The sequence below is a fragment of the Lepisosteus platostomus genome, chromosome 27, assembly GCF_059453375.1.
Source record: "Lepisosteus platostomus isolate fLepPlt1 chromosome 27, fLepPlt1.hap1, whole genome shotgun sequence".
NCBI lineage: Eukaryota > Metazoa > Chordata > Actinopteri > Semionotiformes > Lepisosteidae > Lepisosteus > Lepisosteus platostomus.
In genome coordinates, this window is record NC_142637.1 from 2,100,966 (window position 1) to 2,116,447 (window position 15,482).

Sequence of the window (15,482 nt, forward strand, 5' to 3'; positions counted from 1 at the left end):
GAAGGGGAGGGGTCCAAAAGCCCGTTGGGTTTCCTGCTGTGGTTTCGGCGCGCTCGTCGGAGAGCACAGTCAGTGTGCGCTGGGGTGCCGGCCTGCACTCGCGCTCACTTCCCACTGCGCTACACAGCGCGCCCCACTTTCCTCCTGACATTGAGGGCACCTCAACCTCTGCAGAGAGGTTAGGACCCAGGCACAGAGCGCAACACACGCAAGAAAAGACTTCACATTTTTGTCAGAGGAACACAATTTTCCTTTCATTTAGCCCCCCCGCTGTCCCCTAAAGTACTGCCTATCCAGAACATTCTCTCTCTCGCCACAGCCCACAGAGCAGTGTCTGCGTCACCCGCGAATTTGCAGCATCACCCATTTTGAGGACGTATTCACTCTGAGTCTTGCTTCAGGAAGTAAAGAGCAACACCAGGGGGGTTGAGCTGCGAATGCAGTAGGTGATCACTGCAGGTGGGAATGACGTTTCTCTTTCCTAATCAATCCCTACTGCCCAGCTGGGAGTGGAACTGTGTGGCACTTGTTTAACACTTGTTCGCACAGTAGGGTGCAGATCCTTCCTAAAGCTTCTGCCACCCATTTGCTTTGCTGTGCTTCACTATACGGCAGAAAAGCAGTGGCCGAGAAATGCCCATACCGCCTTTAATACAGATTTCCTAGGTATTGTTGAGCTTCTTCAGGGAAATTCACCACGTTATCCAAGAGAACATGTTCCTTAGCTTTAACCAGGGGAACGCCATGGCTGGCTGCTATGAACCAGACGATGGCGGCCACTTTGCGCTGCCACTTGGTTGTTTTTTTATTTATGTCGCACAAAACCAGCAAAACAGCGCAGTCTCACAATCTCAACAGCCTTAACCGCCGCCCACACGATCTTGTTTCTTCCGCAACAGCTAGAAATTTCCATTAACGCACGAGACGACGAAGGGGCGAGTCCTTATCATCCGCGGACGAGGTCTCACGATTTGGTCTTCGGTCTGAGAAACCATTGCTCTGGGAGCTAAGAGTGATTCTCCATATCGGTCCTGGAGAGACAAAGCGGGCCTTGTGGATTTCCCTCTGCCTGCACTCTGACGTTCCTGAGTTCTTGAGTTGATTGATCCCGAGTTGATTGAGTCAGCTCTTGAGCCGATTGACCGGAAATCGCCAGCCCATTCCAGCTTTCAGAGCCCGAGGATTGGGAACGACCTTTTCACCCCTGCGGGGCTGCAGGGGGGCGAAACCGACCGTCGCTAATTTCAGTCGAGAGGCGCAGATTCGACCGACTCGATTGTCCTGTGCTCCCGGCAGCCTCGCGTGTCCCGAGCATCGCTGAAAGAAGACCCCCTCTGGTGGCTGTCCCGCCGCCGCCATGCCGGACCCCGCCGCCGATCTGCCCTTCTTCTACGGCAGCATCAGCCGCTCCGAGGCGGAGGAGGTGCTGAAGCTGGCCGGCATGTCCGACGGGCTCTTCCTGCTGCGCCAGTGCCTGAGGAGCCTGGGGGGCTACGTGCTGTCCATGGTGTGCGACGTGCAGTTCCACCACTACCCCGTGGAGCGCCAGCTGAACGGCACCTACGCCATCGCCGGGGGCAAGCCCCACTGCGGGCCCGCCGAGCTCTGCGAGTACTACTCCAAGGACCCCGACGGCCTGGTCTGCACCCTGCGCAAGCCCTGCCTGCGCCCGCCCGGCGTCGACCCCAAGCTCGGCGTCTTCGACAGCCTCCGGGAGAACATGCTGCGCGAGTACGTCCGGCACACCTGGAACCTGGAGGTGAGAGGGGCTGCTTTCTCTCTGGGGGGGGGGGGCGCTGCGGGCTCGCTCAGTCTTTCCCAGAATCCCTCCCCCTCTGGAGCCCTTCCAGTGGAAAGGGGCTGGGAGCTCTCCCTCTGTGGAAAAGAAAAGTCACACAAAGAAGTGATCCGCGTTGTTTTTAACAGTCCTGCTTGAACGGAGGCAATGCAGCCGATTTCTTTCCTTTAATTCCAGGTGTTCTTCAATTTCTTTTACTTATTAACCAGCCTTGAAATTGCTAATGTAGATCGGAGCGGCGCCATTGTGCGCTGACCGTGGGCAGAATGAAATGTGTCTCGTGCAGTTTTATCTGCCCGTTATCACGCAGCAGGGAATTATGCAGATGACGTGTCGTTAATTGAAATTGATTCCCAGTTAACAGCAGTTGTTGTTTCTGTTTTACTGTGAAATGTTGCAGTATGTTATTATCCGATCCAAGCATATGGCATATATACAATTTCCATAAACATGAAAAACAGACAGCCTTGATTTTAAGATGAGTCTTACAGAGGCGCACTAGAGCAGTGATCACCTTCCACAGTGTCTTTAGAAACACTGAGGAAATTAAGTCCAGTACAATCACAAGCTGATTCATATAAGACATTAAGAGCAAAGTTGGAATCAAAACCCAAAAATGTCCCACATGTGCATCTGAATCATCACTGCGCAGCGCTATTATCTGTGATTTATTTGCTTCGCAGACGCCCTTATCCAGGTGTCTGGAAAAGCAAAACAGATAACAAAGCATAGAAAATCTGATCAATCACAAACTTAAATTATAAGAACATACAAACGAGAAAAGATAATTCAGCTCCTTTAGCCTGTTTCGTAGTTGCAAGGATAATTGATCCCAGGACCTCATCCAGCTGTTTCCTCAAGAACGCCAGGATATTGGCTTCAACTGCATGGATGACTAGTTCCTTCTATAGTCCCACAAGTATGTATGTCGATGTGAAGATGATACCGTGCAGAAATGGACACGTCCAGCTGCCTGATGGGCTCCTCTAGGAGTAGGGACAATTCCGCACTACAGAGTGACGTTTACCACAGATCCCTGCACACAGGGTGAACACAGCGGGCTCTGCACAAGCAGTAAAGGCAGTGAGACAGATGAAAGGCACATTTTGAAGGACGGCGGGTGGGTTCAGGGAACAGCAGCTGTGGGGCCCTCCCAGGCCCAGCTCTGCCCCGGTGGGCTCAGCTTGACGATGGGGATGGCGGGGGCTCTGTGAGCGGCTCTGGTGTCGTTGCAGGGGGAAGCGATGGAGCAGGCCATCATCAGCCAGGCCCCCCAGCTGGAGAAGCTCATCGCCACCACGGCCCACGAGAAGATGCCCTGGTACCACGGCAAGATCCCGCGCCTGGAGGGCGAGCGGCGGCTCTACTCGGGGGTGCAGCCCGACGGCAAATTCCTGTGAGCCTCACCTCGGGGGCGTGACCCCCTTTACCTCCCTCTCTGTGGTCACTCCCTTGTCTGGGGAGACTTCAACCCCAATCCTGGAGAGCCACAGCCCTGCAGGGTTTGTGCAGGAGCTCTGCTTTGACAGCAGACAGAAACCATAGCCAAGGGAACAGTGAGCACCTTTTAAAGGGCCTGATCCTCATCTGGAAATATAGTCTTGGCGTCCCTCAACGTAGTAACAACCGCCATGCCAGTCTCCACCAGGCATTTCATACAAGAGCAGGGCGAAATGGCGCTACTTCAGCTGCTTCCCCTTAGTAATGTGACAGCAGGTGACAGCAGGTCACACTAGCTCAACTATTGGTGAGTGCAAAACACAAACACATTCATGCACGGCGTACACTGAGACCAGTCTACAAATTCATCCATTCTGCTACAGACTGTAAGGGCATTGAAGTTAAGGCCAGTGCGTGCTATCATTTCCAGTAGCTAATTAATTAATAATATCATCAAGCCATCTTTATTATATGTTCACGAACAACTCAAAGATATAACAACCCTGTGTCTAAAACCCATCCACCTCATGTTTTCAGGCCAAAGACACACACACCTCTCCACTTACAAAAAATGGATACCATACCGGGTTTACTAGGAAGAAACCCCAAGAATGTTAAATGAAAACAACAAAAAGTTTTTATGTGCTTGTTTTTTTTTACTGACTTGTTTTCTCAGAGTGAGGGACCGGGATGAATCGGGAACTTTTGCTTTGTCCATGATATATGGAAAAACAGCTTACCATTATCAGATCATCCAGGATAAATCTGGGAAATACTCCATGCCGGAAGGGACCAAATTTGACACAGTGTGGCAGGTATAGTAACCGGGCTTCCCTAATCAGTGAACTGACACAGTGAAGGAGGGACACCCAGAGCAGTCCAGGACATGGCACCACCATGTGGTACCACATCTCCCAGAGACCTCGATACAGAACAGCTTCTGACCCCGGATCACAACAGACAGTGCTGTTTTAGCATCTTACAACAACAAAATTCCACTTCATATGCATTTACTGCCACTAGTTGTATTTTTTAAATCCATTTTATTTTGAAGTTGTACGCTCTTTCCCAACAAATAACACTGATCAGATCTTGAACTATTCTGATCAATTATAGGAATTGGCAAAGACGTAACAGCCTACATGATCTAATCATCAAGCCACATGTGTTCAGGAAGTCCGTTGCAAAGACACAGAGATCTGAAAGTTGTATTTCTTCAGAATTACAGGCCGGGTGGTCAGCGTACTATATAGTGGTGCCTGCTGCCATTGTACACAGTGGAGGTGTTGCTTCTTTGAGTCTATGACGAATTTAAAACCTTCTTGTCCTGAAATTAAGAAATAAAGGGGGATTATGGGTTTGGGGTAGGCGGTTTGGGTGCGGTTTACTTATTAACATAGGTATTCGTTGGCTGAGCCGTCTGAAGTTCTTCTTCATGTCTAATTCGCAGCTGGTGGAATATCTCAAACTCAAACCCGATGGTCTTGTCTACACACTGCGGGAGCCCTGCATCAGTCCCAACTGCACCATAGGTATTGGTCGAGAGCTTTTCCGGAGCTGGGTGGCTCCGTCTGTTTAACGCTGCACACGTTTCTGTGATGAAAAGCTTTGTAGGACCAAGGCCTGTACTCAAGTGTGTATAAACTCATTTTTGAAGCAGATGATTAAAACCCGCTTTTTATAAAGCTATTCGACCGTATTTTAAAAACTCCCTAGCGCAAGGGAGGGGTGCTACTTCACATTGATATAATTAAAATTAGTTGTAATGATCAACTAATATAAATTCGATGCATAAAATAATCCTTACTTGACATTACATGCTAAATCCACAGTTATTTCTGTATGGATTGTTTCTTTTTTGTTGTTCTAGAATTGTCTATCTTTCCATCTCCCTTTAAATATTAGCTGAGAAAACTCCATTTAATCAAGAAAGAAATACTTGATTTCTGAACTGGCTAAATTGGTTAGAAAAAGGGGTGGACAGAATGTCACATAACCATGGAGTGCCTGTACAGAATTAATTGTACAAATACTGGCATAAGACCCTGCAGCTTTTTGTGGGGAAAAAAAAACTGTCTTCAACAACTTTTTCAAGTAGAACGGCGCTGAGCCTCACTAGGTTACCAGAAGCGTCTACCAAGAGTTTATTTTAGTTAATGATGCGGAGAAAGAGAAATGTGTTGTAATAAGGAAACAGAGACAATCTGATGACCATTCAGAGACGGTTATAAATAAAACAACAGAGAATCCAGATAATGGTAAATGTGAATACTTGTGACAAGTAATTTCCAGCCAGAAGGTTATTGTTGCCTGCTGTTTCAAGACTGCCCTGTTGACAATAGATCAGGGGCTTCTACTGCCCTGGAAGAGCACTGATTTGATTGTTTTTGTCATTTTTAGCCCAGGCAGCTCCAGTGCCTCCATCAGCTGTGAGTATCGTAATTTTCTCTTTCTGTGGCAGTTTTCTTCCACGTAACAAATTAAGCCGTGCGTATAGCAGTTGCTTATATTTCAAACCAATGTTTAAGTGCTTACTTTATTTGCGGGTGATGAGCGGTTGTCAGTATTTAACTTTTAAAAAAGCAAATACTGTAGATCAGGAGCTATAGAAATGCCCAGTTTGTATAAGAGCTACGAAACCCGTGGCACTTTGAATCCACTCCATCACAGGTTTTTGCTCCAGTCAGCTCCTCAGTTATTTAATTGATAATTGGCGGAATCAATATAGCAACTAAGGAGCTTGTTGCATCAAAGTACTGCAGTGAAACAGAGTGCAGAGGCTGCGTGTTAAGTAGACCTGGTTCATGTTCTTGTATGTGAGCACAATTATATCAACCTCTTCTCTCTTACAGAGAAAACTGGGAGCAAATGGATACACACCGCCACCCAAAGGTGAGCTTCTAACATTACAGCTCTGTGTGTTTTATGCACAAGTGGAAGCAATGTAGTATTAAGGTTGTTAAGTAAAAGTTTTTTTTTGTTATGCTGAGAACTTGATGCCTGTGATAAAAAGATAAATATTCTGTGCAGTTTCTATATCAGCTGTGGGTTAATTGAAGCAAAATAATTACACAATTGTGTGCATTGTGTTGAATAATAAACGTACAGAATTTCATGCAGTAGTATGCATAATTCAGTCTACAAACAGTATCTGAGAAGTTAAAGGGCTGCTCACAATGCTCCTGGTAATTTCTGTGGGTTTAAAAGGCCTTTTAATAGGAGAAGGAAAGATAAAAATAGTACAAACCACAGGCCTCAGTTCGCCTGGATATGAAGAAAAAAGTAACATGAAAAGTTTGATTCTTACTGCCAATCAAGGACAAAAAGTATACACCTTCTCTGACTCTAGCACCACTGTTAATTCAAGACATGATGCAAGAACTTTAATCACTTCATTTGCATGTCAAATCTCTAGCATTATAACTGTGGGATAGAATTTGAATGGGCAATATTTGGAAGCACAAGATCTCGCATAACTGTCGCAGAATAACTGCTGCAGGATGTAAGTGACCCTACCACAGAATGACTACATCAACAAAAAACCCACAGGTTCCTCAAACCATGTAAGAAGAGTGTTTTGGTGTTGTTGAATTTCATTGCCTCTCTTATGAAGTTCCCAAGCCTTTTGAGAAGCTTACAAAAGCAAAATGTACTATTGCACGTTTTTTATAGCATTCTGTATGTACCTTACATGTATTCTGTACAGTATCTGTACACTCCAATTTTATAACTCAAATCAATTGTCCATGATGGGTGGTGGACAGAAGAAACCTGGGACAATTTCTGAGTTTTGGAGAACAGCAGTTCTGACCTGCACACTTAGAAAGAAGAGACCTTGGCAAAGTAAATCAACCCAAAAAAGTTTTACACATATTGAGCTGACAGCTTCAACTCACACATGATAAGATCAGATATCATCAGAGGTTGCCATCGTCAACCTCTATAAACCACAGAGCCTTGCAGTTCGCCAATAAACACCCCCCTGCCAGAAAAGAGCCACCAGGCCAGGCTGTGGGGACTGGTAACTGCGTGCCCGCCCCACTTCGCTCTCGCCTTCCACTGCATGCTCACCAGCTCTCTCCCTGTGCCCCCGCAGCCCCGCTGGCTCTGGGAGCCCCCCAGCGGCCCACCCCCATGGACACCTCTGTGTACGAGAGCCCCTACAGCGACCCAGAGGAGCTGAAGGACAAGAAGCTGTTCCTGAAGAGGGAGCAGCTGATGATCGACGAGGTGGAGCTCGGCTCGGGCAACTTCGGCTGCGTCAAGAAGGGCGTCTACAAGATGAGGAAGTGAGTGGCTCTTTCCCCGTGGGGAAAAATGAGCTGGAGAGAAATCTCCCGGAGCGAGCTGGGACACTGGGACACTGGGACACTGCTCTTTACCTGGATGACAGTTTGACATTAACCGCCTACGACATTACTTTACTTTTTTCTCACTTCTTTCCAGGTGAGACGCTCCTGTTGTACCCCTGAGCAGTTACTGGAGAAACTCAGATTTCTCCAGTTAATGCTCTGCTGTGTAAGTGGGTCTTCACGAGCCACCTGAAGGTCTTCCACACGACCCAGTCCTGTGCAACACGACTAAATTCTCATTCTCATTTAGTTGTGTTCCACACCTCAGCTCTGGTTGTCTCAGAACGCTGAGCCGTGTTCCACATGTGAGCGCTGGTTGTCTGAGAATGCTGAGTCGTGTTCCACATGTGAGCGCTGGTTGTCTGAGAATGCTGAGTCGTGTTCCACATGTGAGCGCTGGTTGTCTGAGAATGCTGAGTCGTTTTCCACATGTGAGCGCTGGTTGTCTCAGAACGCTGAGTCGTGTTCCACATGTGAGCGCTGGTTGTCTCAGAACGCTGAGTCGTGTTCCACATGTGACAGCTGGTTGTCTCAGAATGCTGAGTCGTGTTCCACATGTGAGCGCTGGTTGTCTCAGAATGCTGAGTCGTGTTCCACATGTGAGCGCTGGTTGTCTCAGAATGCTGTGTCGTGCTCCGCAGGAAGCAAATCGACGTGGCCATCAAGGTGCTGAAGAGCGAGAACGAGAAGGCCGTGAAGGACGAGATGATGAAGGAAGCTGAGATCATGCACCAGCTGGACAACCCCTACATCGTGCGCATGATAGGGATCTGCCAGGCCGAGAGCCTCATGCTGGTCATGGAGATGGCACCTGGCGGCCCACTCAACAAGTTCCTGTCCTCCAGGAAGTAAGAGCCCCGCTACCCACACTCCTACTGCACTGGAGGACGGGCTCTGGGATTACTGAGAATCTGATAATAATAGTCAATAACAAGTGGTTTCGGCTAAGGGCTTTTCCCCCCATTTCCCCTACGCATTTGGAAAATGGCATCACATTTTCCAAAAAACAAGCACCATATTTTTTCCCGTATCCCAGGATCACGTTCCATCTGCCTAATGCTTCTGAATCTTTAACATTATTATGATTCATCAGTGTTGTCCATTTATTTTCAAACGCAGCCGCAAAGAAACGATTGCTCATCACAATTCTCACTGATCCAGAAATAGATCACAAATCGTGCTCTTTTTCTACTGGTCTCTTTCCTGCCTTCAAAACGCCGTGTCCACCTTCTCCCTCTCCTCCTCCGGCACAGGGAGCAGATCTCGGTGGAGAACGTGGTGGAGCTCATGCACCAGGTCTCTCTGGGGATGCTCTACCTGGAGCAGAAGAACTTCGTGCACCGGGACCTGGCGGCCCGGAACGTCCTGCTGGTCAATCAGCACTATGCCAAGATCAGCGACTTCGGCCTTTCCAAAGCCCTGGGCGCCGACGACAACTATTACAAGGTGGGATTTCCGATTGAGAAACGCTTTCTTGCACGGTGAAGTGTTCAGTCTGTCCAAGCAAAGACAGAGGATCAGTGGAATTGGACAATATCAGACATTTACCCATGGGGAACAGAACAATAAAAAATTTGGATTAAAAAATCCTTAAATATTCAAGACAATAACAAAATGACAAGACCGGCAGGGAAACACGTTCCAGCAAACATGAAGCCTTGTAAGAGTTGGCACACAGATGGTTAGAGACTGTGAGAAAGCAATCCCCTTGGTCCATAGTGACCTCACTGCACTCGACTCACGCTGGCTGTGTCACATGACTTATTAACCCCCTGCCCCCAGAATCCGAGCTCCCTCATTGCTTCCCTTCCAGGACGGACAGAGAGGACTTCCTTCCTTCTCAAGATCTTCTCTTCCCCTTCTCTCTTTACTCCTGTAGGCCTAGACACCTTTCACGATCTAGCTCCCCCACCTGACTTACACCACAGCGCCCAGAGTTAAAACACTCTCCTAGACTAGCTTCTCACAACCGCCGTGCAAGTTAAGGGTTTGCAAGTTTGACAGCCATAAAAAACTAAAATGGAGAACTTCTGAGAGTGACTGAGAGCAATAATCGATTCCTTACAGAGTAGGAAGACAAACTCAGATTAAACATTGAAATAGGTTTTGTTTCTAATTTTAATAATTATGTGCTTGGTGAGGGGGGCAGTTTGCCGCAAAAGTTTCATATTTATCTAAGCGCGTCATGGGATGGAAAATGTTGAGATACTACGCTCCACCTGTCCGGCGCAGACCAGTGAGCCAGGAGTCCCACAGGCCCGTGCATCAGCTCAAGAAGGAAGTCCTTTACAGAGGGTAACTCTCTCTGCTTCCCAGCTCATCCCAAGTGGTCAGAGACCCTCTGCCATAGCAAACGGCCAGTTTGGTGTTCCTTCCCAGCTGCAGTCTGGCTGCAAGCTAGATCTCACCCTTGATCACCCTCGCAGACGTGACTAATTCTACAGAGAGCCTTTCTGTTCACCCGGGGTGTGCTACACTCATAGAGCTGCTCTTTTCAATGAGTCCACGGCCACTTTGGCACAGGTCGCTCCGCAGCCGAGTCACGGATGTGGGAATGGAGGTGCCGTTTCTGAGTGTGTCTGCCCTGTGTCTGCAGGCTCGTACGGCTGGAAAGTGGCCCCTGAAGTGGTACGCCCCGGAGTGTATCAACTTCCACAAGTTCTCAAGTAAGAGCGACGTGTGGAGTTTCGGCATCACCATGTGGGAGGCCTTCACCTACGGACAGAAGCCTTATAAGGTACGACTGAGCACATGGTTTAGAAATAATTTGTAAGAAGTCTCTTAAACAGTAGATTCCAGAATTAATTAAAATATAACATTATATAGACCATCCTTCTGAGACAGAGGTATGCACTCATTTATTAAATATAAATTGTTCTACTGTATGAAGTGTAGTAAATACATTAGTACATTAGTACTATCAGGGATATCAATGACATTGTATGTGGTAATTATAATGTTCGAGTGACTTTGGTCATTTCAGTTCTCCAACCCCATATATCTTCAGCATTGTAGGTGTACAAATACATACTCCTTGGTTTGTTGTTCTAGAAAATGAAGGGCCCGGAAGTGATCAGCTTCATTGAAGCAGGAAACCGAATGGACTGTCCATCTGTCTGTCCAGAAGAAATGTACACCCTGATGAAAGACTGCTGGATCTACAAGTAAGAGCCGAGAGCACAGGCCAGCTCCAGTGGTCCCACGTCCATCCCAGATCCTCCTCCTCCACATCCCGTCCTTCTCATATCCTGCACAGTCCTTTAAAAATCCCTACATGCCGTGTGAAGGCAGTATTGCTCCTGGGATTAGCATGGTGACTTTAGTTGCTGCACTGAATGGACGTGCCCCATTGATTTGACAGAATCGAAAAAATATTTTTTATAAAAATAAAATAAAAATATTTTCCGATGCTGTCTTTTTTTTCTTTCTTCCCAGACACGAGGAGCGGCCTGGCTTTTTGATTGTCGAGGAGAGGATGCGGGAGTACTATTACTCCATATCGAAAAAGACGACGCCTGCCACTCCGACCGAGAAGCCCCCAGAGGTCGCCGTCTGAGCCGGGGGGGCCGGGGGGAGGGGGCAGCCGTGGTGCTGCCGTGCAGCTGCATTGCAGAACCCGGATCCCAGCGCTCCCTTCCTAACCCCCCTGCAGGATCGGCGAGGAGCAGTTCTAGCAATGGGCTGCGACGGCAGAGCCGAGGACGTCTGCCGCTCACCTGTCCTGGGAGAAGAGCTGTCTGGCGCAGTGAGCCATGCAGACCCGACCGGCAGGATCATTTCATCAACCAGGAAAAACAAAAGGCTTTGTCCTGCTCTAGGACTGTTTCATGCAAATCCTAATCTTTCTATCTGACAAGGCGGGGACACGGGCTTTATTGTGCACAGAGCTGGGCACACACATGATGTCTTGCACAACATTTTAGCAACATTCGTGTTTTTTTTTCCTCACAGTGAACATTCTGCCCTGTGCTTTTTTTATTCAAAATAGTTTTCCAAAAGCACCCTAGACACTGCATGGAGACTCCTTTTTATAGACAAGACACAACAGTCCTTGTCTTCTCTGTAGGAAAACTTCAGGCTGCCCACCCGCTAGAAAATGAATCAGATTGGCTTTTGGACCACAGTCTTGCCTACAGAGAAAACCAGGTCCAAACTGCCTCTCAATAGAGCTTTGGGCAAACTAATACTTGCACAAGCTTTGGAGAAGAATGTTTTCTGTTCCTGACAGTTTTTTTTGTCTTTCTAAATAATTTAGATCTTGTGAACTTCAGTGAGAAGCTCTTTAGCTTAAACAGTATAAAGCTGTTTGTAATTATAATAGCTGTACATGCATAATTCAACTTTGATATTGTCTTTTTATGCTGATACAACTGGAGTTGAAATAAGAGTTTATTTATAAAAGCAACTTTATAAAATTGCTTTTATAAATCCAGAATACTCCAGGTCACTTAGGGATTTTTATGGTCTGAATGGAGTATCTGCTCCATACGTGTTAAGAATTAATTTCTCTTATGGGTAGAAAAAAAACAAGTATTTTAGTTCTGCACTGTGTTGGACAACAAAGAAGCCCTGTTAGGATCTGTAGATATCAGTTCTAAAGCTGATATAATTCGCCAGCAAGAGACTTCCTTTCAGGTATTGATAAATACTGTGTTTTACTAAAGGCAGGGGACAGCATGTTAGAAAGCAAGAAATAATTGGCTGTGAGGCCATTATTTCACAGTAACCCTTAACAGTGGGCCACATCTCCACATGCAATTCAATGAGTCATGTTCCAGTAGAGCAACACTGAAACTGAAACAGGAGAGCAGAGAGTATTGTTAAGAGGATTATACATTTATGCAAGACCATTAGTCCTCAAACTGGTAGAAAAACCAGAATTCCCTGTGCAGCACAGCCAAAGGAAACAGGAAAAACACCTCCCTCTTCTCCGCTTTGTTTTGGTGTTTCTTCAAACTAAAACCCCTCTCGGTTCCTGTGTTTCATTCTCGCCACCTGGGGCAGTGGAGCCGCCCGCGCAGGTCTCGCTGAAGGAGGTCCAGCAGCATGTTGCCCCCGCAGCTGGACGGGGGGCCTGTGGCCCCACAGTCACTGTCGCCACACAGAAGGCCTGCAGGCCAGCCCCTTGCACAGGCGAGAGAGGACGAGGTGCTTTTCTTTTAAACTACATTTAACCAACTATTATCCAAGCCACTTTGACTGTCTTCATTCCTTCTTGTGATGGATTGAGTCTGATAGGCTGATAATGTACCTGTTAGACTTTTGATTTTTACTGCGATGATTATCAAAGCCCTGTTTACAGTAGCACATATTTGTCTGTGAGCTGCATATTTTCATGGCAAGCCTTAAGATTTCAACTTTTTTTTTTGAGAAATACAAATTACATGTCTGTCATTACTTCCTTAATACCTGTCTTTATGTATTTTTGCCTTGGAAGGGAATTCTGTTGTTGTTGTTTTTTAAATAAAGATAATTTACTGTTTTAATATTCTTAATTTCTCTCCAGTGTTGTATGATAGAGCCAAGGCGATCTGTGTGTATACAGTATTTGCTTAGAGTAAGCAAGTGTAAAGCTCAAAGACCAAATAAGCATTTTCCAGCTACTTCCTGAAAGTTTAAATCATTTTTTCACCCTCACTTTTCACTTTTGTATTCACTTTTCAAAACATGAAATTAAAACACCCCACACAAAATGACAACACCCGATACATTTGTAAGAATTAACAAGGTGTATATACAGCAAATTCGTCTTGGACATTGAAGTCATTCTAAGGGCCCTTCCAGCCCCTATCTCTGTGGCTCTTTTGTGTGCGGAGATCCCTCAGAAAGATATGGGCTTCAATCATTTTCACCAGGGCCACTACCTGCACTGTCACAGCACCGATAACAGACAGCAGAGGAAAATGAAATGGCTAACCTTAGATTAACATCTCTGCTGACAGAGATACTACTTTGCTGAAGCACCCAAAATAACTGATGACTCTGTTAAGGCTAACACAAACACTTCTGACCCACAGCAGCCATAATGTGCTCTGATTTCTGTCTCACCTATATCGCTAAACTGGAATCACCTGCTTAACTGGGTTTAGTGAACATTACAGTCTCGAGAACATTAGGTTCTAGTGGTTAGTTAGGGACAACATGAAGAGGCCACTAAACAGCTTCTACGCCAGCTCTGCTATGCAAAATGTAGTCTCTTCCTGCAGTCCCAGCAATATGTGTCAGCTTTTAGCACATACCTGGCATTTAATTTCCCTTATATTCAGTAACCTTTGCTTCTAGAATCTCGACACAGAGATCAAAATGTACTTTCACAGTCGTCCACAAGAGGGAGCTGCCAACACGTATATCTTTCTGCTGCTTAGTCATTCTCCTCTACTCCTGCAAGCAGAACAAGGCGAGAGAAGGATCTTTTACTGATCTTCGAAGGCTTAATAATATCCACATGAAGTGTCCTCCTCCAGGCATCATGAGGGCTCAAGTCCAATTTAGATCCATCCATCTTCCAATTGGTTCATCCACAATTTAGATTCGTTACGCTTAAGATAAGATAAACTTTATTGTTCCCCAGGGAAGCGTTTTCTGGACACACAGTACTTCTGTACATCTGAATACATCAAGGTGAGATGACATTAAATGTTTTTAATGAAAATAATTTGCTGTTTTTTTAGCAATCAGCAAAACATTTTCTCATCATGTTCAGTGGGTCCTGTACAGGCTTTGGAATCTAAATACAGAGTCATCAGACGAAACAGGCCCAACAGAGAGTACTCATGGTCCCTGGGGCTGCTGTGCCCTGCTTTAAGGCCCATTTGCTCATTAAGGTCTCCAGAGAGTGTTTATGGATTAGAGAACAGAGCGAAGCCTTAAAAGTTAAGTCTTAAAACCGATTCTAAAAGGAACAGGAAGGCAGTGCTGTATGTCTGGGACAATCAGGTATTCTTGGCTCATTCTGAAGCCCTGCCTGCAGCGTTCTTCCTGCGGGCCGGACAGAGAAGAAGCAAGTCCACCTGCCCAGCAGCTCTTACAACAGCCCAGCCCAGACAGGACACGAGCAGTTTGAGTTTCCAGGACCTCGGCCTGCAGTTACCTGAGCTCCAGCTGCGACCAGCCGCCACACGCTGTCCGGTGGGCTCTGGTCCAGGAACTCAGTGCCTGTTTCAGGAAGAAGCAGGTCTGCACACGAAGCTGCTTCTCGGGTTCGTTAGTGACATAAGCTCGGTGGGGAATGCAGGCCGGCGGGGTTTTCCTGAGGGTTTTCCCACAGCAGGAGGAATGAAATACTTCCCCAAATGGGCTGAAAGGCCAAGCAGCAGAAGATTCCCGGCTTGTCATTTTCAACACCGTTCCGCGCCGTGTGGGAACGTCTGCTGTCCTCTCTGAATGGCAATGTGGTCAGGGTGATTCCCAGTGTGATTGTACCTCCAGTTCTGCCCACGTGCGTGTCGGACAGGAGCTGACCACCTGTGGCGTTCAGAAAAGAAATGCTGACGTGTCCCCAGCAGAGTCGATCCTCTCATCTTCGTCAAAGCAGAAACCATCACTATAAAATGACAGAGCCTATTCTTGGACAGAATGACAAAATAAATCTGTTTAGCTTATTTAAGTATTGAATGGCCTGGCTGTGCTGTCCAGAAGAATGGGTGATTCTCAGAAGTGCGCTGTCTTGAGTCTCGTGGTGCCGTGGGCCCGCCGAGTCCCTCGCACTGGGGTCCAGAGCTGAAGGGGGCACATCTTTGTTTATTTATTGGCTTCAGCCAATAAAAGGGGCCCTTAGTCTCACAGCGGTCCAGCTGCAGGACCTACAGTGTCCTACATGAGACGCATGTTGCTTGAATGGACCCGTTGGGTTTGCCAGCAGACACATCGACATGTAAGCTGAATATTAATTA

The 15,482-nt window shown here is 46.9% G+C and overlaps 1 protein-coding gene across 2 annotated transcripts in view; it reads left to right on the forward strand.

Moving 5' to 3' along the window:
- The window catches only part of zap70 (zeta chain of T cell receptor associated protein kinase 70), a 28,508-nt gene extending 15,423 nt beyond the window's left edge, over positions 1-13,085 (forward strand). The window contains exons 2-13 of one of the 2 annotated variants that reach the window (XM_088622035.1): positions 900-1,759; positions 3,034-3,194; positions 3,915-4,053; positions 4,689-4,770; positions 5,639-5,667; positions 6,091-6,130; positions 7,335-7,527; positions 8,232-8,438; positions 8,844-9,036; positions 10,187-10,327; positions 10,642-10,754; positions 11,026-13,085. In XM_088622035.1, the coding sequence (XP_088478161.1) occupies positions 1,358-1,759; positions 3,034-3,194; positions 3,915-4,053; positions 4,689-4,770; positions 5,639-5,667; positions 6,091-6,130; positions 7,335-7,527; positions 8,232-8,438; positions 8,844-9,036; positions 10,187-10,327; positions 10,642-10,754; positions 11,026-11,146 (1,821 nt within the window). In that variant the 5' untranslated portion in view covers positions 900-1,357 and the 3' untranslated portion in view covers positions 11,147-13,085. The remainder of the gene's footprint in view (positions 1-899; positions 1,760-3,033; positions 3,195-3,914; positions 4,054-4,688; positions 4,771-5,638; positions 5,668-6,090; positions 6,131-7,334; positions 7,528-8,231; positions 8,439-8,843; positions 9,037-10,186; positions 10,328-10,641; positions 10,755-11,025) is intronic. The other variant, XM_088622036.1, reaches the window with a different exon arrangement.
- Positions 13,086-15,482: the final 2,397 nt, after the last annotated feature.